At 43.6% G+C, this 26787-nt stretch overlaps 1 protein-coding gene across 4 annotated transcripts in view; it reads left to right on the top strand.

The window, feature by feature from the left end:
• The window catches only part of LOC125466869 (E3 ubiquitin-protein ligase TTC3-like), a 127799-nt gene that overhangs the window by 83194 nt on the left and 17818 nt on the right, over positions 1 to 26787 (top strand). For all 4 annotated transcript variants that reach the window (XR_009442873.1, XM_059639115.1, XM_059639114.1 and 1 more), the window contains exons 21-33: positions 3375 to 3568; positions 6330 to 6401; positions 7951 to 8007; positions 8914 to 8978; positions 10240 to 10291; positions 11632 to 11742; positions 14082 to 14221; positions 14415 to 14483; positions 15747 to 15843; positions 16948 to 17051; positions 19188 to 19278; positions 21285 to 21386; positions 25774 to 25914. Coding sequence is in view for 3 of the 4 variants with exons in the window: in XM_059639115.1 (XP_059495098.1) it covers positions 3375 to 3568; positions 6330 to 6401; positions 7951 to 8007; positions 8914 to 8978; positions 10240 to 10291; positions 11632 to 11742; positions 14082 to 14221; positions 14415 to 14483; positions 15747 to 15843; positions 16948 to 17051; positions 19188 to 19278; positions 21285 to 21386; positions 25774 to 25914 (1295 nt within the window). In the remaining variant the exon portion in view is untranslated. The remainder of the gene's footprint in view (positions 1 to 3374; positions 3569 to 6329; positions 6402 to 7950; positions 8008 to 8913; positions 8979 to 10239; positions 10292 to 11631; positions 11743 to 14081; positions 14222 to 14414; positions 14484 to 15746; positions 15844 to 16947; positions 17052 to 19187; positions 19279 to 21284; positions 21387 to 25773; positions 25915 to 26787) is intronic.

The raw sequence follows: 26787 nt of genomic DNA, 5'->3' as shown, positions 1-26787 counted from the left end.
CTCTTTGTCTGTGTCTCTCTCTCTTTCTCTCTGTGTCTCTCTCTCTGTGTGTGTGTGTCTCTCTCTCTCTCTCTCTCTCTCTCTCTCTCTGTGTCTCTCTCTCTCTCTGTCTGTCTCTCTCTCTCTCTCTTTGTGCCTCTGTATCTCTCTCTCTGTCTCACTTTGTGTCTCCGTATCTCTCTCTGCCTTCCTCTGTTGCTTTCTCTCTATCTGTGTCTGTCTTTCTCCCTGTGTCTCTCTTCTGTCTTTGTCTCTCTCCCTTTCTGTCTCTCTTCGGAAGGACAGACAGGAAGGTAAGGGAGGTGGTGTAGCTCTGATATTCAAGGACGACATCAGGGCAGTGCTGAGAGATGATATAGGTTCTGTGGAGAATGAGGTTGAACCCATTTGGGTGGGAATTAGAAATCCTAAGAGGAAAAAGTCATTGATAGGCATAGTCTATAGGCCACCAAATAATAATGTCACACTGGGGAAGGCAATAAACAAAGAAATAACTAATGCCAGTGAAAATGGTATGGCAATTATCATGGGGGATTTTAATCTACATGTAGATTGGTCGATCCAGCTCGGTCAGGGTAGCCTTGAGGCGGAGTTCATTGTGTCCGTCCGTCATAGTTTTCTGGAACAGTATGTAATGGAACCAATGAGGGATCAGGCTATCCTAAATCTGGTATGTGTAACAAGACAGGAATAATTGGTAACCTCATAGTTGGGGATCCTCTTGGAAGGAGTGATTACAGTATGGTTGAATTTAGAATACAGATGGAGAGTGTGAAGATAAAATCAAGACCAGGGTCCTATGCTTGAACAAGGGGGACTACAGTAGAAAGACAGAGGACTTGGCTAAAGTAGACTGGAAACAAAGATTTTGTGGTGGAACAGTTGACAAGCAGTGGAGGACTTTCAAAGCAGTTTTTCAAAGTGCTCAGCAAAAGTATATTCCAATGAAAAGGAAGGACTGGAAGAAAATAGGTAGTCTGCCATGGGTGTCTAAGGAAATAAGGGAGTCTATCAAATTGAAAGAGAAGGCATACAAAGTGGCCAAAAACAGTATGAAACTAGAAGATTGGGAAAACTTTAAAGATCAACAGAAAGCCACAAAAAGAGCTATAAAGAAAAGCAACATAGAACATGAGAAAAAACTAGCGCAGAATATAAAGACAGATAACAAAAGTTTCTACAAATATATAAAATGAACAAGAGTGGCTAAAGTAAACGTTGGCCCTTTAGAGGATAAGAAGGGGAATTTAGTCATGGGATATGATGAAATGGCCGAGGCATTGAACAGGTATTTTGTATCAGTCTTCACAGTGGAGGATACTAATAACATGTCAGCAATTGACAAATAGACGAAGGTAGGTGAAGACCTGGAAACAATCATTATAACGGAAGAGGTAGTGTTGGGCAAGCTAATGGAGTTAAGGATTGATGAGTCTCCTGGCCCTGATGGAATGCATCCCAGGGTACTAAAAGAGATGGCGGGAGAAATAGCAGGTGTACTGGCAGTAATTTTCCAAAATTTGCTGGACTCTGGGGCAGTCCCAGCAGATTGGAAAACAGCAAATGTGACGTCACTGATTAAAAAGGGAGGTAGACAAAAGATGGGGAATTATAGACTGATTAGCTTAACATCTGTAGTGGGGAAGATGCTTGAGTCTATTATCAAAGAATAAATAGCAAGGCATCTCGATAGAAATTGTCCCATTGGGCAGACACAGCATGGGTTCATGAAAGGCAGGTTGTGCTTGACAAATCTGTTGAAATTCAATTAAGACATTACAAGCAAGATGGACAATGGGGACCCAATGGATGTGGTGTACCTAGATTTCCAAAAGGCCTTTGACAAGGTGCCGTTTAAAAAGAGCACTAACAACAGCAAGTTACAAAAGGAAGCTGACAAGTTTTAATTAAAATTGGGTTATGGTAGAAGATTACGCATGCTAGCCCCTGCAGTGCCCACTGGTTATGGATTGCCTGAGTGTATCCATGGACAGTGCACATTCATTCTCCAGAGACACCCAGGAACTGACATAACTACAGAGGCGGGGGTAATCATGTCTTAGTACTCTGTCCACAGCCTACTGCCAGGACCTGCTTATCACCACCTTGGCCAGGCCATGGACACACTCCCAAGATTGTCTCTCAACCGTTTCCCAAAGATCAGTAGCTTGGGCTGAAAAAGATTTAAAAGCTGGTGCCTCAAAGAAAGTGAAATAGGAATTTTCAGCCTCCCTTTATACTGTTTTCATAAAATCCATTCAAAGCAAGTTAAGCAAAGTAAACAAAAACTGAAAGAACTGCAGATGCTGTAAATCAGGAACAAAACCATGTTGCTTGAAAAGCTCAGCAGGTCTGGCAGCAACTGTGAAGAAAAAAAAAAATCCCGAGTTAACGTTTTGGGTCCTCAGAACAGAAGGGTCACCAGACCAGAAACGTTACCTCTGATTTTTCTTCACAGATGCTACCAGACCTGCTGAGCTTTTCCAGTAACTACTATTTTCTGTTCTATAAGCAAAATACCTAGTTGACCGCCACTTCTAGGTGCAGTGTAATGAGGGGGAAATCCCCAAAAGCAAACCTCAGAGTTTTAATTGAAATTAGATTATAGGGACTGATCACACACACACACGTGCCAGCCTAGTGGCTGAGGGAGCCCTAAAAACACACTGAAATGAACTTCAAAAGCAGAACCTTCAAAAAAACAACAAAATGAATGCTGGTGTCATAGTGTCCTTCCGTGAGTTCCTAATAAAACAATACCCTTCATGTGTGCTTGTTAACAATACAACTAACATACCATTCAATAAAAGTTCTGGAGAACTGGAGCCAAAACATTAACTCTGATCTTTTCTTCACAATGCTGCCAGACCTGCTGAGCTTTTCTACCAACTTCTGTTCTTGTTCCTAATATACCATTAATCCTGATTTGTATTTTGATTTCAGATTTTCTTCAGTTGCGATTTCTTTTATATCTGTGTATCTTTTTCGTTGTCTCACTGAGCTAATCCATGTACATCATCTACCTTTTCTCACCTTTTGCCAGAAAGAGACAGCTGATTGACTTCAGTAACTCTTGCAATGGAGTCTACACCCCCTCCCCCCCCCCCCACCAAGCAATTCCTGGTTTTCCACACTCTCCCAGTGTTTTGTCCTTTGGGTTTTGGTCAACCCTGTAAAGGTGCTCATGTATTTATCGATCTGCCCTGTCCTTTCTTCATGGATGCTGACTGATCTATTGTGTCATTCTGGCATTTCCAAGCTTCCTTTTCCTAAAACTGACTCCTCCGTCCCGATTTAACAGGAGGGGCTGGGACTAATCGCAAAGCCCCAGACAAGATGATTCCTCTAATGCTGTTTGTTTTTAAATATTGCAGAAATGGGGGCTAAACCCATGGAGGTTGTGAAAACAGGCGAGAGAAAGACAGAGTCTGTGCCAGCTGCGAAGGAAAATCTCAAGCAGCTGAATGACACGTCCACGCACAGCAAGAAGAACCAGCAGGAAACGGCCAAAGAACCGGGCACTGGGCGAGATCTTCCGAGTGGACCCGAGCAAGATGTGACTGAAGAAGTAGGTGGAATATTTTGGGTCTGATTGAAGGGTTCCTAAAATGGGAGGTGCTGGTGTAAGAATGTGGTCATGTCATTGGCCTAGTAACCTGGACCCTGAGTCATGTTCAGAGGATAACACAGTGTGGAGCTGGGGGAACACAGCAGGCCAGGTAGCACCAGCCTCTGATGTTATCTCTGACTCCGGCATTGGCAGTTCTTACTGCCCCATGTTCAGAAGACATGCGTTCAACTGCGATCGTAGCAGACGGTGAAATTTGAATTTACTTAGTTTTTTTAAAAAGTCCGGTGTCATGGTGACCATGTAACGGCTGGTTATAAAAATGCACTCGGTTCTCTTAAAAACCAATGTACTGTACAGTCGCAACATGGCGTCCCAACTCCTACACTCAATGCACCAACCAATAGAGGCAAGCATACCAAAAGCTGATTTCACTATTGTATTTACCCATAACTCCACTTCCAAGGAATTATGAATTTGTACTCTAAGGCCTGTTTGTTCAGCAGTACTCCCCAGGACCTTACCATAAAGTGCATAAGCCCTGTCCTGATTTGCCTTTCCAAAATGCAGCACCTCACATTTACCTGAATTAAACTCCATCTGCCACTCCTCGGCCCACGTGGCCATCTGATCAAGCTCCTTTTGTACTCTGAGGTAACCTTTGCTGTCCACTACACCTCCAATTTTAATGTCATCTGCACACTTGCTAACTAATCCTCCTATGTTCACACCCAAATCATTTATATAAATGACAAAAAACACTGGACCCAGCACTGATCCTTGTGGCACACTACTCAACACAGGCCTTACTGAAGTCCATATAGATCACATCCACTGCTCTGCCTTCATCAGTCCGCTGCATTACTTCTTCAAAAAATTCAATTAAGTTAGTGAGATACAAGTTCCCACACACACAGCCATGTTGACTGTCCCTAATCAGCCCTTGCCTTTCCAACTACATGTAAATCCTGTCCCTCAGGCTCCCCTCCTTCCTTATCACCTTTTCTAAATAGCGTTAACCAACCTCCAGTCTTCTAACACCTCACCTGTGGCTATTAATAATACAAATATTTCACAAAGAGACTCAACAATCACTTCCCTAGCTTCCTACAGACTTCTAGGGTACACCTGATCATGTCCTGGTGATTTATCCACCTTTATGCGTTTTAAGATGTTCAGCACCACCATCTCTATAATATGGACAGTTTTCAAGATTTATTTCCCCATTTTCTATATCTTATGTAACCTTCTCCACAGTCAACACTGATGCAAAATATTCATTTAGTATCTCCCCCATCTCCTGTGGTTCTACACATAAGTGGCCTTGCTGATCTTTCGGGGGCCCTATTCTGTTCCTAGTTACTTTTGTCCTTAAAGCACTTGTAGAATCCTTTTGGATTCTCTTAGGCCTATTTGCCAAAGCTATCTCATGTCCCCTTTATGCCCTCCTGATTTTCTCCTTAAAGTACTTGCCTTTATACTCTTCTGGGGAATTCACTTGATCCTTGCTGTCTATACCTGATATATGCTTTCTTCTTTTTCTTGACCAAAACCTCAAATTCTCTAATCATCCAGGTGAGTCCAGAACCAGAGGGCACAGTTTAAAAATAAGGGGTGGGCCATTTAGAACAGAGCTGAGGAAAAAGTTCTTCACCCAGAGAGTGGTGGATATATGGAATGCTCTGTCCCATAAGGCAGTGGAGGCCAACTCTCTGGATACTTCCAAGAAAGAGATGGATAGAGCTCTTAAAGATAGTGGAATCAAGGGTTATGGGGATAAGGCAGGAACAGGATACTGATTGTGGATGATCAGCCATGTTCATAATGAATGGTGGTGCTGGCTCGAAGGGCCGAAGGGCTGAATGGCCTACTCCAGCACCTATTGTCTATTGTCATTCCTTACATCTACCAGCCTTGCCCTTCACCCTAACAGGAACACTCTGTCTCTGGACTCTTGATATCTCACGTTTGAAGGCTTCCCGTTTTCTAGACGTCCTTTTACCTGCAAATATCCACCTCCAATCAACTTTTGAAAGTTCTTGCCTAAAACTGTTAATAACGCCCTTCCTCCAGTTTATTACTTTAAGTTTTAGATCCAGTCTTTTTTTTCCATGACTGTTTTAAAACTAACAGAATTATGATCACTGGCCCCAAAGTGCTCCCCAACTGACATGTCAGTCACCTGCCCTGCCTTATTTCCCAAGAGAAGGCCAAGTTTTGCTCCTTCTCTAGTAGGTGCATCTGCTAACTGAGTACAAAATTGTACACACATAACAAATTCCTCTCCATCCAAGCCCTTAACACTTTGGCAGTCCCTGTCTATGTTTAGAAAGTTAAAATCCACTACCATAACCATCCTATTATTATTACAGATAACTGAGATCTCCTTACAAATTTGCTTCTCAATTTCCTGCTGATTGGAGGAGGATCTATAGTTCAATCCCTATAAAGTGATCATTCCTTTCTTATTTCTCAGTTCCACCCAAGTAACTTCCCTGGATGTACCCCCAGGAATATCCTCCCTAAGTACAGCTAGAATGTTCTCCTTAACCAAAAACACCAACTCCCCTCCTTTCTTGCCCCTACCGCTTTCTATCCTTCCTATAGCATCTATGCCCTAGAACATTAAGCTTCCAAGTTCTGTCCATCCCTGAGTCAAATTTACGCTGGAAGTTTCCAGGACTTCCTGTGTTAACCAAGAGAACATGGGATTAACTTGCTGAGTCATCGAGACAGCTCACTTATTCTCTCAATCTCTTAGGAAGTCTCAACCTCATCGCAAGTGGCAGGGAAAGTGGAGGGAAGTTCAAGGCCATCGGAGTCACACTGTTCGGTGAGTTACTTGATTCTGTACTCCTTGTGTCATGATAGCTCTCTGGGATTGTTGGGAATGGATCATGGGCAGGCTCTGTCCAGTTATCTTTCCTGTCTGTGAACATAGGAATAGGAGGAGGCCATTCAACCCCTCGATCCTGTTCAGCCATTCAATGGCTGATCTGTGGCTTTACTCCATATACCTGTCTTTGGCCCATGTCCTTTCATTGTTTAACAAAAATTTATTGATCTCAGTTATAATATTAACAACCAATCTATCACCCACTATTGTTTGTGGAAGAGAGATCTGAACATCTCCCAACCCATTGTGTGTAGAAGTGCTTCCTAACATCTGTCCCAAGAAGTCTGATCCTTATTCTGGGACTATGCTCCCTAGTTCTAGAATCCCCAAACAGTAAAAATAGTTTACCTTTATCTGCCTGGTCTTTTCCTGTGAATACCTTGGAAGTTTTGATCATATCACCCCGAACCTTCCGAAATTCTAGAGAAAACAGGCCTAATAATGTTGCCTCATAACTTAACCCTTGAAGTCCAGATATCATTCATTTCATGAGAAAGGCTGTTGTCCTGCCCTGCCTGCCCCCGCTCTTGCTACCTTCTCCTCCCAACACTTGTCCGTTTCCTGCAGCTTTGTGCAAGACAGGGTAATCAAATGAAGTGACAGACCTGAAACTGAGCTGTTTCACACAGACAGAAATAAAATACTGCAGATGCTGAAGATCCGAAATGAAAAAAGCAAATGCTGGAGAAATTCTGCACATCTGGCAGCATGTACGGAGAGAGGAACAGAGTTATCCTTTCGAGTCCAGTCTGATTCTTCTTCCAAAGCCTCTTCTGTCTTTCATCTGTTGCCTCGGGCATCTGTTGCCTCGGGCAATGTTGATGTGGGGCAGGATTATCCCGATGGGTTTTTGATCGCCGCCGCGCGCCCCCCCCCACCACCGAACGGGGGTGCTGTGCTGGGAAACGTTACACTTCGTGATTTTCACGGCCACAGCTAATTAGCACCCAGCGGCCTGCCCCTCATCTTCCAATTTAAGAGTGATGGCAGGCAGACTCTGGGCGCAAGACAGCCTTTCCAGCTTCCAGCAGCAAAGGGTAAGAGAGAGAGAGGGGCCTTCAAAATGGTGCTGCCACTCCCTCTTTTTCTCCCCTGTAGAGTTCACATGAAAAGTTGCTTTTGAGATGAGACCACCCCGGGATCTGGACGGCGAAAGCCCTCGACGGAACACCTGATGGTAGCTGCTGTCAAGCATCCAGGGAGTGTCTCTGGGCTTGTGTGGACTGTTGACACTTCTGGTCAAAGGTTTGAAGGCTCGTGGAAATGGGCATTTGGTGCACCAGGCCAGCGTTGCTATCCTTAACCCTCACCTGACTCTGTTCCCTACCCCAGTAGGGCCTGAAAATTAAATCCTTGAAGACATCAGCATCACAGGCAATGGTCCTTTCATTGTTTATTGTAGCACTGGGTCTCCCCACCAACCGGGTTCCAGCTTTGTTTCGACGGAGTCTTAATCTTTACATAAAAATTCAATTTTGAATTGCAGAACGACCCCCAGAAAGTCAGCCGGAGGAAAAAGAAGAAGAAAACCAAAGGGAGGAAGGTACTTTCAATTTATTTTCCTTTCTTCCCTTGTCTTTGTCTGTGTGTGTCTGTGTGTGTCTGTGTGTGTCTGTGTGTGTCTGTGTGTGTCTGTGTGTGTCTGTGTGTGTCTGTGTGTGTCTGTGTGTGTCTGTGTGTGTCTGTGTGTGTCTGTGTGTGTCTGGTGGGGTGTGGGGTATGTTGGGGGGTAGTCACTGGGCACTGGGTGTTGTCAGGCCACAATTGGGGAGGGGACTCAATGCTGTCAATACTCTCTTTGTTCATGCAAGCAACTTCAAACAGTGAATGCAGTGGGTAAGCTGTAACACTGTTGCAGTGTAGAGTAAAACATCGCTGTGTTGGGGAGATAGCACAGCAAGGTGATTGAAACCTTGGTTATAGAGGTGAGTTTAAAGGAAGGAGAGTAGCGTTTCAGGGAGGGTGTTTCACAGCACAGAGCCTCAACAGACGTGGCCAATGATGGAGGTGATGCACATTCTAAGAGCAGAGGCTGTAGGGTTGTCTGCTCCTCCCTCTTGGCCTGCAGGCACTGGGATCAGTTGGAGTTCCCTACACTGGGTCAAAACCCTGGAACTCCCTCCCTAACAGCCCTGTACCTCCACCACATGAGCTGCAGGAGTTCAAGAACGTAGTTCACCACCACCTTGTTGGGGCAATTAGGGATGAGCAACGTATGCTGTCCCAACCAGTGATGCCTGTGTCCTGTGAATGAGTGAAAGAAACGGATTCTGGGCAGGAATAGCATTCTATGGAGCTGAGTTAATACTTTAAAAGGGTATCAAGTTATGCAGTTACTCACTTGGCCATCAGAGGGAGTATGCCTCACTGCACCTTTATGCTTTCGAGTTATTGTTTTTTAAAAAAGTAAAATATCTTTTTCCTTTCCCCCACATGGTTTCTTTACCAGAAGCCCATCCATCACATTGAGAACATCAGTGAGAAGGACGTGGAGAGCACTGCGGATGAGGACAGGTAGACTAACCGTGGTGAGATGGGCAGCCGCAGCAAAGATTAAGTTACGATTTCAATGTGAATCTCTGTAACCATCGTAGAACCCCTCAACTGCGGAAACAGGCCGTTTGGCCCAATAAGTCCACACCACCCCTCCAAAGAGCATCCCACCCAGACCCATTCCCCTAACCCCTACCTTTGCATTTTCCCATGTCTAACCCATCTAACCTAAACATCCCTGGGCACTGTGGGCAAATTTAGTACAGCCAATCCACCTAGACTTTTTGGACTGTGGGAGGAAATCAGAGCACCCGGGGAAAAACCATGCAGACACAGTGGGGAATGTGCAAACTCTGCATAGATAGTCACCTAAGGCTGGTATCGAACCCTGGTCCCTGGTGCTGAGAGGCAGCAGTGCTAACCGCTGAGCCACCGTGTCAGCCCCACTTACTCTATCCCCGTAACCCCACATTTACTATGGCTAATCCTCCTAACCTACACATTCCTGGACACAATGGGACAACTTAGCATGGCAAATTCACCTAACCTTCGCATCTTTGGACTGTGGGAGGAAACCAAAGGACGTGTGGAGCGTGCGCACACTCCACATAGTCGCCTGAGGGCAGAATTGAACCCGGATCCCTGGCAGTGTGAGGCAGCAGTGCTAACCACTGAGCCACCCTGCCACATGTATGTCTAGCACTAACTGACCCACAGTTGAGTCTGACTCCTCTTTGTTGTTCCGTTTTTTACTTTTATTAATCCACAGGATGTGGGCATCGCTGGCTAGGCTGGCATTTATTTCACATCCCCAGTTGCCCTTGAGGACCTATGTTCTTGAACGCAACTGAGAAGCTGCCACTTCAGAGGGAGATTAAAGCCAGCCACGTTCTCATGGGGCTGGCGTCACGTGTAGGCTAGACTGAGTAAGGACGCTCTGTCCCTAAAAGTCATTTATGAACAAATCAGTGCCTGCAACAATCCAGTACTTTCACAACTACCAGAAGTGATCCTTGCTTCCCATTATATATTTTATCAGTGAACTACATTTAACATTCCCAGCTGCATTAGTGAGATTTCACCTCATGGGACCGAGTTCAAATCCCTTCCAACTTTAGATAGGATTAGAATCCCTCCCTGCCACCACCACCATGCCTCTAATCGTAGCCCAGTCTTGTGGGTGTTTAGTGCAGTAACAGTGCTGCTATGCTGTTTCTATTTAACATCTATCACAAAATAAGCCAGAGGTTGAACACTGAAAGTGTCTTCTGTTCCGTGACAGAGAGGAGGACATTTCCCACATACCGCAGCAGGAAATCCGGGAGAAGAATGAGGTAGGAATGAGAATTGATTGATAGCTGAGGTGAGGAGTTGGAATAGGCATGAAGGGCTGAATCTGAATATAAAGTGGAGGAAAATACTTTGTTTTGCCCAACTTCTCCAGCACTAGTAATTGCGATGTATACCACACCAACCCCATCTGAAACTATGTGAACTCTTAGGAGAGGTGAGAAATCAGATTTTTAAAAACTTAGGCCACATTGGTGGGGAACATTCCTGTCTGTTCCATGTTTGTAGACAAATGAAGTCAGACCTGCCCTGCAGGTTGGTGAAGTGCTTGCCTTCCTAGCCAAAAACTATTGCACCCCACAAAAGGGATTACTCACTGTAAACACAGCTAAAGCTCCCACTCCAGATTATTGGGGGAGGGAGGTGGGAGTGGGAGGGGGGGACTCCCGTTGAGAAATGTGTATTGGATGTGGGTCCTGGAGATCATCCATGAAGCTGTACCCAGCACAAATGAGGACCTAGACCAAGAAGGTGGTGAGAGAAAGAAAGCACGAGAGAACTTTTCTTCACCTCTATAAAATAAGTAAAAGCCATTCACGGTTCACTCCTCGGCAGCATTTGGAAAAAAGCTGTCAACTTGTCAGATTTAAAATTTACACAGTGTGGCAGTTAACTGCCAGTCATCACAGACCGGTGTCATCTCCATGGCAACACCTCCAATGATCTGAGGTAACTTGCTAGCCAGCCAGCACTCTCCTCTAATGCAATATAAATCTTTCATTTTTTTTTCCTTTGAGTTGATATTGCGAATTTTTCTCTCCTTCCTCTTTGCAAAAGATCTTGCTGGGATAAAATCCTGTCATCTTATGAGAATGTGAGAATTGGGGGCCATTTGTTCGTTGTCCCATGCAATATAGTCATGGCTGACCTACTTTAATCCCTAACTCCCCATATCCTTTGGCTCACTTAGGGCTAAAGTAAAATCTCTTGTTCTCTATCTTTTACACACCTATCAGCTCTTGATTGGCTAATTCTGAATATCCGTTCACTTTGAGCAAGGACATTAATTTTGTTTTTTCAGACTCCAGGATCCTTGTATTAGGAAACTTTTTCCATGGTTTGATGGGACAAGGCATATCACAGGACAGCCCCAGTTCACTGCTGCAGTCTGTCATTAGCAATCAGGTGGAGAAACAGAGAACTCTCCAAATTACACGGAAAGTGAGATTCATTGCACTCACCTACTAGCAACTACGCTGACATCGGTTCTCGCAACCCTTTTTTTTAAAAGACGAAATGGCTCAGCCCCTCACTGTGTAAACTAGCTGAGACTTGGCCTGGTTGATGGATTGGAGATAGGAATGCAATTAATGTGCCTTATTAGTTTGCAGAGTTGGAGGCCACAGTGCGAAGGTGGAAGCTGCTGTGTGAAGAGAAGACAACACAGTATGAACAGCTGGTGAAACGGCAGGCAAAGACACAAGACAGTTACAAGGTCAGTGCTGGAGAAAGGGGAGCTACCGTCCACATTACTGCAGATGAGGTGCACTGTGTACAGGACATGTTTCCTTTGCGGGCCAATATTTGTCTCTTGACGCACATCGCTTGTTAGCAGACTGTCTGGTCAGTATCACGTTGCTGTTTGTAGGATCTTGCTGTATGCAGTTTGGCTGCATGGTTCCTCTAATGCAACTCATTCACACACTTATGGGGTTGCAATAGGGCAGACTGAGGTTTTGAAAGATGATATCTCAATAGAAATTTGAGAATGGGAACCATTCAACTCCTTGAGCCTCTTCAGCTATTTAATTTGATTGAGTGATCTACGTATTAACTTCATTTTACCCACCTTGCTTCCATATCTTTTTATACTCTTGTGAAATATAAGCTATAATATCTTCTTTGGAATTTTCAGTTGACTTACACTGCCAGATTTGCTCCAAATCTGGAGTCAGAGTTGTACAGCATGGAAACAGACCCTTCAGCTCAACTGTCCGTGCTGACCAGATATCCGAAATTAATCTAGTCCCATTAGCCAGCATTTGGTCCAAATCCTTTTAACCATTCCTATTCACAAACCCATCCAGATGCCTTTTAAATGTTGTAATTGTACCAGCCTCCATCATTTCCTCTGGCAGCTCATTCCATACATGAACCCCCATCTAAGTGATAAAGGTACCCCTCGGGTTCCTTTTAAATCTTTCCCTTTTCACCTTTAAAAATATACCCCCTAGTTTTAAGATGTCCCTAACCTGAGAAAAGATCTTGGCTATTCACCTATCAAGGCCTCCATGACCTTATAAATCTAGAGAGGTTACCCGTCAGCCTCTGATGCTCCAGGGAATATAGCCCCAGCCTGTTCAGCCTCTCCCTATAGTCTCTAACCCTCCAACGCCAGTGACATCCTTGTAAATCTTTTTTATGACTCCTTTCAAGTTTCACAACACCTTTCCTGTAGCAGGGTGACCAGAAGTGGCCTAACCAATGTCCTGTGCAGCTGCGACACAGCATCCCAACTCCTGTTCAAAATGAACTAACTGATGAAGGCATGCAGTCCTTCACCATCCTGTCTACCTGTGACTCCACTTTCAAGAAACTGTGCACCCACACACCCCTAGGTGGTATTGTTCAGCTGCCCTCTCCAGCACCCTACCATTAATAGTCTTGCTCTGTTTTGCCCTACTGAAATGCAGCACCTCACGTTTATCCAAATTAAACTCCATCCGTCACTCATCGGACCATCTGAGCAAAGTCCTGTTGTACTTTGAGATAATCTTTACGAAAATTCCAGAGATAAGAATCTTCAGTTATGTGGAGAGATTGGAGAGGTTGGGAATGCTTTCCTTGGAGAGGAGATACGGTTGAAATTTTCAAAGTTATCAGAGTTCCGTATAGGTAGTGGCGGAGAAATGATCTCTGCTTGTAAATGGATAGGTAGTCATTTGGAAAGGTAGTAACTGTGATGTCAGTTTAATAACTAGTCTGGCACTTTCCAAAGTTGGGGGGCCATGAACTGAACCTGTGGGACTGTGAATCTGAGGCAGCAATGGCTGATGTGGAATTCTGACTGAGTTAAAGCTGCCGAACCCCTGCCTGAAGTGGGTTGGTTACCTCAGTTGGCTGGATGGCTAGTTTTTGATGCAGCGTGATGCCAAAGGAATGGGTTCCATTCCCTCACTGGCTGACATTACCACGAAGGATTCTCCTTCTCAACCTCTTCCCTTGTGGTTATCCTCAGGATAACCCACCACCAGACGTGTTGCTCGCTCTCGCTGTCTCTCGCTCGCTCTCTGTCTGATGAAAGAGCAGCGTGATGGCCCTCTGGGGCTGTGGTAATTTTGTCTTCACTGTTATTCCTGCTCTAACAGGCCCTCACTCTCTCAGCCTCTTTCCCCCCCCCCCCCATGTCAACCCAATCTCTCAGTTTTTACTGAGAAGTGGCGACAAATTTCAAACCTCGAAATGGGTCACAGTGGAGAGTGGTTTGGGAAACAGTGGCCTAATCTTAAAAAGGAGGGTACTTCAGGAAGTGCAGCACTGCCTCAGTAGCACACTGCTGTTTTGGTTTGATTTTTTTTGTGCTTAAGCACTAAATGGGACTCAAACACAGAACCTAATGATTTAGAGATGAGAATACTACCAACTGAGCCAGAACAAGGGACATTCCTTTGAATGAAGACCCAGGGTGGTGGTAGCCACCTAGCTGTAAAGAAAAGGATTGCAACTTGTTTCAGTGTAGTAAGAAAAGGGGAGCAGGGAGAGAATTGCAGTTTCAACTGCTGTGTCAGTCTGAGATTGGTCATGAACTTTTGGGTACTTCTTGTGTTCTTGCAGCATCAAACAGCAGAGCTTCAGAGGCTAAAACAGGAAATGGAGAATGAGCAGAAAATGCAACAAAACGATAAGAAAGCTCTTCAGAACCAAATAAAAAGTCTTCAAGATGCACTCCAGAGCAAAGAAGAAATGATCAAAAAGTAAGAAGGGTTAACCTCCTCACGCTCCCTATGCATTGAGTACCCAGGCTGCTGTTATAGGCATCTGTAGTATGCAAAGCTCAACACCACACTCTCAAACTGTCCGAGTGACTGTGTACTTGGCTTAATTTGGCCTTTTAGAATTTGGGAAGCGGCCAGAGGTATAAATGGATTTTTTTTTTACTTTGCCTAGGTCTGAGAAACAGATGCAGGCACAACAGCAAGAGCTGGAAAACCAGAAGGACCATTTCCAACAAGAACAGTGAGTGCCAACATGCCTCTATCACAGCAGTGACGACAGTCTTTTCTGTCGAGTAATGAAACATGTAAATGATGATGGTGATGTACCAGATGATGCTACTTAACATCAGCAGAGAGGTTCAGAAGAACAGATCAGATTGCAGAGACAAGGAATGTGTAGAGAGATCCTAGGTATCACACTAGAGAGCTGTGCTCAGTAAAGCATAGATATAAATTGAGTGCTACAGTACTGAAGAGAATGAGTGAGCCTTACAGAAGACTGGAGATGCTAGACACTGAGAAGAGGGCAAAAAGGGGAAGATAGCTAAGGCAGCAGCCCTTTATAGTGTTTGTGCAGACATCCACAGCCCCAGAGACACGAAGGAGAGGTTTGTATCTTGTATTGAGGTCAGTGTAAAGCGTAGAATTTTTTTTGTCCGTTAGCTCTGGATGTCGCTGGCTAAGCGAACATTAATTGTTCAACCCCAATTGTTAAGTCCCATCGTTGCTGCTGTGAGTCTGGAGTCATATGCAGATGAGCCCAGGTAATGATGGCAGGTTTTCTTCCCTAAAGAGAGTTAGTGATACGGATGGATTTTTAAGACAATCAACACGGTCGCCATCAAACTGCAGATTTTTACTGAATTCAGACTACACCATCAGGGATCTTGGTGAGATTCCAACTCACATCCCCAGAGCATCAGCCTAGGGATCTGACGTACTTGTACAGTAATGTTATCACGGCTCACCCTTCCCCCATATGTAACGTACTTCATAGGCCGAAAAGCACTTCCGGTTATCGTAAGGTTATGAAAGATGCTCAGAAACCACTACAAGTCTTTCTTTCCTTGCAGTGCTCTGTGTGTTTGTATCTCTGTACCTTCCACTGCTGTCTGATTATAGCTGTCTGACCAGAACCTGCTGGTGTGCGCTCTCTCTCTCTCTGTCTGTCTCTCTCTCTCTCTCTCTATCTCTCTCTCTCTCTCTCTCTCTCTCTCTCTCTCTCTATCAAAGTTGTCCCCAGTTAAAGATCTTACATGCAAGTGACACGTTGGACCATGTTGGAGCTGTTTTACAAATGCAGCTTGTTTGCAAATGAATTTGAGCATGATGCTAATTCTGATGAAGGGTCTAGGCCCGAAACGTCAGCTTTTGTGCTCCTGAGATGCTGCTTGGCCTGCTGTGTTCATCCAGCCTCACATTTTATTATGCTAATTTTAAGTCTGGTTGCTGTGAGAGTAGAATAGAACTGTAGTTAATAAATGTTATGATGCTGTTTGTGCAGAGAACAGTGGGCGCAGGAAAGGATTCGGCTGGAGAGGCAGTCAGCTAAAAGCAAAGATGAATTTATCGAGGCCATGAGAAGAGCAATGGCTGCGGAGGTAATTCTTTATCATGACTTAGTCAATGTGGTTAACTTTGGTGAAGTATTTGCTTTTACTGTATCTGTATTCTGTCTGCCATGCACATTGCTGTTTTTGAGTTTTGTATATCCAGAACCACAGGCGGCTTCACTTTTTCTTTCCTCTGCTAGTAGAATCATAGAAAATTTGTGGCACAGAAAGAGGCCAGTTTGTGACACCTTAAACCACCGCCCCTCCTCCAAAGCCTAACCCAGCATTTGGTCTGTAGCTTTGCTCTGGAAGTGCACATCCAGACACTTTTTTTAAATGAATCAAGAATTTTTGCTGCTGCAATCCGTTTAGGCAGTCCCTGGGTGGTGAGAAAATGTTTTCTCAGCTCCTTCCTCTAATCCCTGTACTCAGTAATGGGTAATGTTGGCAGCAAAACTAAGGAGATGCCCCTGTTGTATCAGTTTTGAATTCTGACCTTGGCTGATCCCCTCATTGAATCAGTTGAAAAAATACTCTGTGATACTGAGCCAGTCGGACCTGGTGTGCGGGATACCTGATCAGCCTCCTGCACCCCCTTGATCCACCCCCTTAAACGTTTACTCTGTCTACTGGCAACGTAGAGTGGCGACAGTGCATTAAATACACACAAGACACAGAGCAGCAACTCTCCTTGGACAGCACCTCCCAAATGTGCAACCACTGCCACCTGTAGGATAAGGGCAACAGATACATAGGAATGCCACCTGCTGCCAGTTCGCTTCTAAACCTCACACCGTCCTGACATGGAAATGTATCGCTGTTTCGTTGCTGTCGCTGGGGCAAAATCCCATGACTCCCTGCCTTAAGAGCAGTGCACTGGTTCAAGAAGGCTGCTCACCTCCACCTTTGAAAGGGCAGTTAGGGAAGGAGAGTAAATGCTGGCCCAGCCGATGCCACTCTTGTTATTCCAACAAATAAAACAAAGTTAGTTCTGGGAATGAGAAGCAACTCAGGATGAATCCCCAAGCTCAGTGAGGGAATCGGGTGATGCAGTACCAACTGTTGGTAGACTAATTATTCAGTGAAAGGAAAGGAAGGGGGGGAGTTGCATCCTGAACTTTTCTGAAATGCAGTTTTCTCTTTGTTCCTCAGGTTCAGGTGCTGGAGGGCAGGCGGGATAAAGGGATTGTTTTTCTTGAGCAAGCAGTAAAAGAGGGTGAGGTTAAACTGTCCAGCTTGAGGCAGAAGCTGATGAGGTAAGAGAGTGTGCCGAATTTGAGCAAACCATGTCAGAGTCTGCATGATCATATTGGTGACATAGTTACACTTTGCAAATCATAATGATGACAGCAGTCAATCAAATTGAAGTGACTTGTGTTGAATAACTTCTCCTGAGCATCGCTCTCTAATCTGTGTTGCTGCCTATGTTGCAACAGTGGCTCCGATTATAGTGCGTTGATTTTGATTTGATATGATTTTTGATTTGGTTTGGTTTTTATTGTCACGTGGATAGTTTAATGGTTTTTGGTGTCCTGAGGTTGTGAAGAGTTTCTGAACGAGAATCCTATCAAATTCAATATGTTATCCCTGTTTCTCTCTCCACAGATGCTGCCAGAACTGCTGAGTTTCTCCAGCAATTTTCTGTATCTATTTTATGCAAATGCACTTTTCTGTCTGCAATCCCTCCTTGTTTCACAGGCTCTCTACAGGACAGAGATTGACTTGCATTTGTCATTCTTTTTGACCTGCTGTAGGGTGGGATTGGCTGATTTAATAGAGAAACAAAGGCAGGATCATTTAAAAATGAGGCTGAACCAGACTGTTTGCAACCCCAAGTGTTATATTTGACTGGGGTATGAGTTTGTGAGCTCATTATTGAGACCATCAATTTTCCATCTGTGTAGCACTGCTGTACCTCACTCTTTCCTCAATCCCTCTGATGCTGATCTCCTCCTGCATGCCTTTGTTACTTCCACATGTGACGATCCTAATACTCATTTGGCTGGTAACCCACATCCTATGCTCCATAAACTTGACATTCATTTCTTTGTGTCCCTACTCTTCAATATCCTATTCACCTATCACCCTAAAGTTTGCTGTAGACTGAAGACTCTGACAAGTTTATGGAGATTAGCAACAAATCCCAGCTCAACCTCGTGGAGTGTATCAATGTAGTAGTCATGCGAAGGGGGGTCTTGTGGCCAAGTGGTAGCGCTCCTACTTCTGAGCCAAAGAGCCTTTGTTCAAGCCCCACACGCCCCAGATGTGTGTCATAACGTGTTCAAACAGGTTGCTTTAAAATAACTGGAAGTCACTTTGGTTTTTAAAGAAAATGCATTGAAGGTGATCGGAAGCTAGCCACTTTTTGTTTATTTCCTGACCTTGATGGCCTCACATCTCCCTGAAATTGGGAAGGGTGCGGAAACAGGTTTTAGAAGCAGTTGATTTGGGGGAATAAAGGAAATGCTGAAGATAAATGATGGGTTTGCCAGTATTTCTTCAAAAGATGACAGCGGGCAAACATTTCAGAACAAGAGACTGATGACGCTCTTTGACAATCTTGGTTGTCCTGTTGCACATTTGTAACAACTTTTCACACTTTTGTCTTGGATTGCCAAAGGGTGACACCGAATTGAGCAGTTTATGGTTACTGCAGACAAGGTGGAGCAAATGCTGGATTTCTCAATGGAGCTAAAGGATTCACACAAGATATTACTTTCTAAACTGTTTGCATCAAAGTCTCAAAAATACCAATTCAAATGTTAAAATACAAAAGCAACTCAAATATGAAGAAGGGTCCCAACCCAAAATGTCAACTTTCCTGCTCCTCTGATGCTGCCTGACCTGTTGTGTTCCTCCAGGTCCATGCTGTGTTATATCTAAAAATAAAAGCATGCTATGACTCCATCATATACACAGCTGACTGCTCTCTTGTATTTGTGTGTGAATGAGCATTTACTTACACTTAGCAAAATAAGAAAGAGGAATAGTCCACACGGCCCCTGAAACCTGTTCTTCTGTTCTGTAAGATCATGGCTGATCTACTACCTCAGCTGTGTCTTTTGTGACTCAGTGACTTTTACATGTACCTCCTTCACCTGTATAGTTTTGGATGCCATTGTCCATTTGGATTGTGTATTGCTTGCTGATTCAGGCTTGGTACGTCGCATGAGATTAGTTTGTTAATAAAGAGAAACATGAGCTGAACCATGCAGCCAAGAATAGCAACATTACAATCCAGTTCAAACAGTGAGTGTATCTGCCCATTTCTGCATTAACTCCAGAACCAACTACATTAGCATTGGTGGGAGAGTTACCAGGATCTCTCTTTTGCAAAGGTGAGGGGCTGGCTCTGAAGATGCAATCTGTGTCTCTTTCTTTTGTCTCCACAGCACTCCCACGGTTCAGATTGACGTCAAGGCCGCGATGCTGGCATATGAGCTGGTGCTTGCTGACATCAAGTCAAAAATACACCAAACAGTGGTCAGTATTTGGTTTTACAAATACTTTGTAGTCCGTTCTCTCAGAAGTCTTCCCTACGTCAGATGCAACTCAGTTACTAGCACTGCAGTCTCTGAATCTCAGGTTCATGTCCCTGCTCCAGGGCCCAGTGCTCCAATTCGATCCTGAGGGAGTGCCACACTGTCAGCGCTGCTGTCTTTCAGGTGAAGTATTCGGCTGAGACCATTTCTGCTTGCTTGGGTTGATGAGAGAGATCCCCATGGCCCTATTGTGAAAAGGAGAACTTCTCTAGTGGCCTGCCTAATACTTATACCTCAATCAACATCAGAAAGGCAGATTTTCTAGTCTTTATCACAGCTGTTTGTGGGAGCTTGCTGTGTACAAAATGGCTGATGAGTTTCCTACATGACAGCAGTGACTACATTTCAACAAGTGCTTCATTAGTTATAAAGCACTTTGAGTCATTTTGGTGGTCATGAAAAATGTCGCCTTTTTTCCCTCCTCATTTTGCTTCATTTATATTTAAATTCCTCCAGTTTGTACAATCTGGGAATGCGCTGAGATTCAGTGAGATGTGAGGCTGAGCAGTTTTTTTTACCGTTGTCATCCTCCTGTGTCAAACTAGGCCTAAGCCAGGATAGGGGACAGTTCATTTACCCACCTCTTCCCACCAGCCCCCAATCGCCAACTTCCTTATATCTACCAACACACCACCTCCATTTCCCCAACCCACCTACCCTATTCCCAAGACTCTCCTCAGAGAGAAAACCAAAGGACAATAATGTGGAATAAGATGGGAAACTCTGCCCTGTCTCTCTGGGGTCATCAGCATCAGGCTGGAAAATGATGGGCCAAGTGTTGACTCTGACAATGCTTATTTCGGTTGACACCGATCACTGCTGTAATATCTTAAGAGTTGATGTTCGCTGTTCCAGATGGTAATACCTTCCAAAGACTCTGCACTCTCAGGAATATGAGAAACAGCCAAATCCCAGTCTGTTTCTACTCAAACATCTCATGGCCCTTCCTACTCTCTTAAATCTGGAATAATTTATCAATTGGAACAATATCCGGCCTTTTACTTAGTTAGAATCCCTATAGTCTGAAAATACGCCATTCAGCCCATTGAGTCTGCACTGACTGTCCGAAGAGCATCCCACTCAGACCTAGCCCCGGCCTTATCCCTGTAACCTCTCACTTCCCACGTCTAATCCACTTAACCCACACATTCTTAGACATTATGGGATAATTTAGCATGGCCAATCCACCTAACCCTCCCATCTTTGGACTGAGAGGAACCCGGAGCACCTGGAGGACATGGGGATAATGCACAAACTCCACATAGACAGTTTCCCGAGGGCAGAATTGAACCTGGGTCCTGAGTGCTGTCAGGCAGCAGTGCTGGCCACTGTGCCACCGGTATGCCTTGTAGTATCTGGCAAAGAAATTCACGCAGACAGGTGGAGATAGTTGCTTGAGGGTGGAATCTTACCTGGGTCCCTGTCGACGTGTGGCAGCAGTGCTAACCACTGAGGCATCATGCTGGCAGATCTGTATATGACTACCTCTCACTGTCTAAGTCAACGCTGATGGAAGCAGACCAAGGTCTGTGACTCTGAGTGGTTGAGGTTGTTTAAGCTGCTAATCCTATTTTTCTGATTAACAGCCTCGTGAGGTTCCTTCTTCTGTTTTCACAAGGTCACTGCCACTTTTCAAAAACATCCACTATTCTCCACATCCTGATGTAGGTGTGTTTTATATGCCAGGTGCTATGCTCATTCTGTGCTTAGGAGTTTGTTGCATCACACAATCATTACTTAAAAACCAAAACGAGAGAGGGTAGACAAAGGATAGGAAAATGAGCCCACGGTTAACTGTTAGTGATAGGTTTTAGAATGATTGGTATAACTATTGCAGCAGCTAAATAAGTGGTAAGCATTGAATGTTCAAATAAGTCAAGAAATGCCTTATGTTTTGGTTATTTGTGGAAACCTTTTTTTTAAATGTTTGTGTTTTTGTTTTGTCAGAGTACCTTCAATGAACAGATTGACATGATTCGGAATGGAGCGAAGTTGTGTAACATGCCACACGTTCCTGTCCTCTTGCCCCCATCCCAGTCTGACTTCATGGTAAGTGTTGAGTTTGAACGTATAAATTAAGTGCAAGAATAGGCCATTCAGCCCCTCTAGCTTGCTCCACAAGATCACAGCTGATTCCAGCTCCACGTCCCTGCCTATCCCACTAACCAGCAACTCCCTTGTCAGTCAAGAATTAATCTACCTCTGCCTTAAGATTAATCAATAGATCCTGCCTCCAATGCATTCTGGAGAGAAGAGTTTCCAAAGACTGGTGACCCTTTGAGAGGGAGAAAAGAAATCTTCCTCATACTTCCACCCTAAACTGTTTTAAATATTTCCCCCAGTCCCTCTGGAAGCATTCTTGCAGCATCTACATTGTCAAGTCCCAACAGAATTTTATATGTCTCCACATATGACTTAGAAATATACTGCCATTCTTTCAGTGTCACTGGGTGAAAATCCTAGAATTCTACCCACAACACAAGGACAGCAGCAGTTCAAGAAGGCAGTTATCCCCCACCTTCTCAAAGGCAACTAGGGGCAGGCAATAAACGCTGACCCAACCAACGATACCCTCATTCCACAAGTGAATAAATAGAAAAAAGGTTACCCCTCATTCTTTAAAACTCCACAAAGTGTGTAGGCTCACCTATCTAATCTTTCTTGCTAAAACAATGCTTCCCCCCATTCCACGTATCTACTCTGAACTACTTCGAATAAATTCACATCTTTTCTTAAAGAACGAGTCCAAATTCGTAACCAGTACTCCAGATGTGGCCACACATACTCAGTACAGGTATCTCGAACTGTTATATTCCATTGTACGTGCAATAAATGACCACTTTCTGCATTGCATTCCCAATCACTAGCTGCACCTGTACTGACTTTTTGTGACTCATGTACCAGCTCGTCCAGATCCCTCTGCACTTTAGAAGTCTATAATCTCTATCCATTTAAATAGCCCACTGCTTTTCTATTCTTCCCCTCAGAGGACAGGCTAACGTTTTCTGACATTCATTTGACAAATATTCACCACTTTGTAAAGCCATCTGTTGTCCATTTATAGACTTTGCCCTCTTCGCAGCCTACTTCCCTGCCTATTCTTCCACCACTAGCAATTTAGCAACCATACATAGACTCCTTCATCTAAAAGTCATTGAGATAAATTGTATATAACTGACAACCCAAACTGATCCCTTTGGAACACTCCTTGTCGTTTCCTGCCAATGCAAGAATGACCCATTCTACTTGCTATTAGCCAACCAATCCTCGATATATTTGAATGTGTAAGTCACTCCTACATAGTAGCTTTTGTTTCGTAACCTTTGATATGGCACCTGGTCGAATACCTTCTAGAAATCTATGTAGAGTTCATCCACCACTTCTCCACTCTTTATGCTGCTTAGTGCATCCTTAAAGAATTTGAATAAATTGGCTGAACTTGATTTCACTTTCACAAAATCATGTTTACACAAACCAAATGCAAAATATACTTGCACATCCTTTAGTATCCTAGAAGGTCTGGACTTGTTTATCCTGACTTTTCTCTTTTGAAGAAATATTCCTTTACAGTGTCTGACCCATCTCTCCTTTAAAAGTATCCTCTTGTTCAACCAATATTTTTCTTAACAACATTTGGTTGCATTTAACCCAGCACCATCCTTGCTCCTTTGAACCTGGTGATATTTGTACCCTGTATTGACCAGCACTATTTTTTTTACTGTCCTCCTAAATGCTATGTTACAATGATCATGGTTCCTTAAGTGTTCCCCTCTGACAATTAATCTACTGGCCCACATCAGTTCCAAGGACCGGATCTACCAGAGCTTCCTTGCTTAGTGGACAGGACACTTAATGCTGTGAGATATTCATCTGCTTCTGTCTTTCTTGAGTATTCAGAAATAGCTGAAATTGCTATCTAAACGCCTACCACAGTATCTGTGCTGACCCATTTCTTAATCTGCTCATTGAAATAACTCCACGGAGGCCAGTCTCCCATCACAAAGCCACCCTTTATTGTGGAAAGGCCTTGACACTGATCCAGCTCTTGTGTAAGGATGTCCCATACTCCTGTTTTTATCTGTCAGTCAGAGATCCCTGATTGGGATGATTAATCTGGTCCAGTTAAAGTACTCATTCTATGAGGTCTACCTGTATGATTTTGTTACAATCACTACAGTTTGTATCCCTTTCCTACTTCACTCTCTCCTCATTGTCTCATAATTGCCTGCATTTAGGTTTAAGCGCTAGTGTTCAATTTACTTCTTCAAACTGAATGCAAAATTCAGTCATATTCAATCTACCTTGAGGCATCTTTAATAGAGGTTATTAGTTAACCCTGTCTAGTTGCATATAATCAGTTCAAGAAATAGGATGGAAAACATTCTATGAACTCATTGTCATGCCACACTTGCTCAGTTGATTCATTCATCTTTTTTTCACAAGTCCTTTTTATTTCTTTCTATCTGCATCAGTATGTAGTATAATGGTATCAGAACTCTATAAACTACTTCCATGCGTGACTTCTAACTTATACTATTTACTTGTATCTACCAAACTGATTCTACGTCATCTCCAGAACTGTGGTCGTCTCTCTCTCAGTTGCACCAATGCCAGCAATAATTAACAATTAGTTAGGGGAGGCAAGGGGCCTAGTGGTACTATCGCTTGACTATTATTCATCCAGAGACCCGGATAACGTTCTGGGGACCCAGGTTCGAATCCTGCCATGGCAGATGGTGGAATTTGAATTCAGTAAAAGAAATATCTGGACTTAAGATTCTAATGATAACAATGAATCCATTGTCGATTTGTTGGAAAACCCATCTGGTTCACTGATGTCCTTTAGGGAAGGAAACTGCCATCCTTACTTGGTCTGGCCAACATGTGACTCCAGACCCACAACAATGTGGTTGACTCTAAAACTGCCCTCTGGGCAATTAGGGATAGGCAGTGAATGCTGCCTGGTCAGTGACGTCCTCATACCGTGAATGAATTTAAAAAAGGCTGGCTTTCCACCTTTTCCTAGCTTTTTGACGTTATTAAATGTTGTAGGCCCATGAATATTCAGGTCTCAGTCCTTGGCCTTTTGAAACAATACCTGCAGTAGCAATCAGATCATATTATTTATATATTTATTTTGATTTACACTGTCAATTCATTCGTTTTAAAATTCATCCTTGAGTTGTGGTCATTGCTGGCTGGGCCAGCATTTATTGCCCATCTCTAATTCCCTAAAGGACTGTTATGAGTCAGTCACATTTCTGTGGGTCTGGCACCATGTACCAGATCAGGTAACAATGGCAGTTTGCTTCCTTAAAAGACTTTGTACGACAGATGGGTTTTTTCCTGATGATCCACAACAGCTTTTGTTGTTGTCATTAGACTGATAATGCCAGACTTTTATCAGATTTAAGTTCCATCATCTGCCCTGGTGATATTTAAACCTATGTCACCATAACATTCCCTGGGCCTCTGAATTAATAGTTTAGTCTAACTCCACGAGGCCATCATCTCCCTGTGGTTTTGTTACAAATGGCACATGTATTTAAATACAGAGTACTCAGACGTGTCTTTTTAATCTCTAGTCTTATCTCCTGTTGCACTGTTGGCTGTCTCTTGCTTTCTACGTTTTCTGATCACGATGATCTCTTGTCTTATCTTCTCAAATTTGATCCCTCACCCCTACTATGTAGTTCAGAGTCCTCTCTACCATTGCAGTTCAATGACTGACCAGAACAATGGTGTCAGCCTGGTTCTATTGAAGACCAAGCCCAGAGTACAACCCAATATAGCACAAGAACCAGTTCCTCAGGAATCAAAAACCCATTTCTACCACCCAATTTTGTGAGCTATGCATTCAACTTGCTAATCTACTTTACCCTGTGCCAATGTTCTCATGGCTCGGGTAACAACATGGACATTATTAGCTTTCCAAGTTCTGCTTTACAATTCAGCTCCTAGCTACTCTTGTCACCTCAGCAAAACCACTTGCCTAGGTCTCCTTTTTGTCTTTAATATCCACATGGAACAGGACCATAGGATCCTCTCCTTCCCACTGCAGTGTATTCAGTTGTACATTTGGGTTTGTTTATGTAGAGAATGTAAGATGCCATTGAGTCGTAGAGCTTTACAGCATGGAAACAGACTCTTCAGTCCAACTCATCCATGCTGACCAGATACCTAGTCTCGTTTGCCAGCATTTGGCCCATATCTCTCTACATCCTTCCTATTCACATACCCATCCTGATACCTTATAAATGTTGTAACTGTACCAGCCGCCTCCACTTCCTCTGGCAGCTCAGTCCATATACGTATGTATTACAAGGAAACCCAAAATAATTATAGAAATGCAAAACTCTTATACAAGTACCAGATGCTTTGTGACATTGGTGAGTAAAGCTTGCAGTTAAGATTTTTTTTAATGATTCCTGTTTAGCATATCTACATGGCAAAGCAAAAAGAGCTCTTGGCTTCCAGTGGATTTCCCACAAATAACACTAGCCAGGGAACATCCTCAACACTACCAGCATTTCCCCCAGGATTGGCTCCATTGAACAATCAGCTAGGAATAGCGCAGGTAAGCTGGGAAACATTTCCTGGATTTTGTTTGCTCTCTGACTGGGAGGTGTGACGATACTGTCACTTTGAGATTATTTTGTCCTGGTTTGTTTTGAATAGAGGTTGTAAGGTTGGGAGCTGTCTCTAAGGAAGTGAAGAATTTGTGAAGCCTTGGGTTTTTGTAAAACTTGGAACAATGGAAGCTGCTTGGATGTGGCTAGCTGTCTCAGACCAGGCCTTCTAGTTTTGTTTAGTTTTTAGGTTCAGTGTTAAGCCAAAGCCATTGGGCTCTCGGAAGTATTGGAAGCTTCAGTGAATGTCTCTTGGCTGCCTATACTTTCTGAATATTCTCTTGATGTTTTTTCCTCCTCGATTGGAGAACTGCATGTGAGAGTCTGTGGCTGAATCTGCCCTTTTTGCCAAGGGGTGTGTTTATGGGATGTTACTATATTGGAACAGTTAATAAGTAATAGATACTATATCTGTTATTTGGTTAAGTTTTCAAATAGTTGTTATTTTTAAATTCTTCTTTCGTTTGTTTGTATTTTAACTACGGTATTTAAACAAATTATATTTTGCTTAACGTCAAGTAGTTTGACCAGTCTCATCGGATCTGGAACATGGCATTCACAGCTACCTTTAAAATAAGAAAAAGTTAGGGTCTAGGCTGCCTTCTTAAAAAAACGTTGAGGGGACCTGGTCTGGTCTAAAACAGGCAAGAGTTTTAGTTGATTCAACTTTTACAAAGAAAGTCATGAAAGTTCAAAATCCCATTGGATACAAACATGGTGATTCTTGTCTTCTGAAGGGTCCACTTTTAACATGAGACTCATTGCTTTTTTCACTCCATGCTCACTAGTTCCATTCACAAATTGCTGTTTTGTTTCTATGA

This window comes from Stegostoma tigrinum, chromosome 32, assembly GCF_030684315.1.
Source record: "Stegostoma tigrinum isolate sSteTig4 chromosome 32, sSteTig4.hap1, whole genome shotgun sequence".
Taxonomy (NCBI): Eukaryota; Metazoa; Chordata; class Chondrichthyes; order Orectolobiformes; family Stegostomatidae; genus Stegostoma; species Stegostoma tigrinum.
This window is presented reverse-complemented; position numbering and strand designations above follow the sequence as displayed.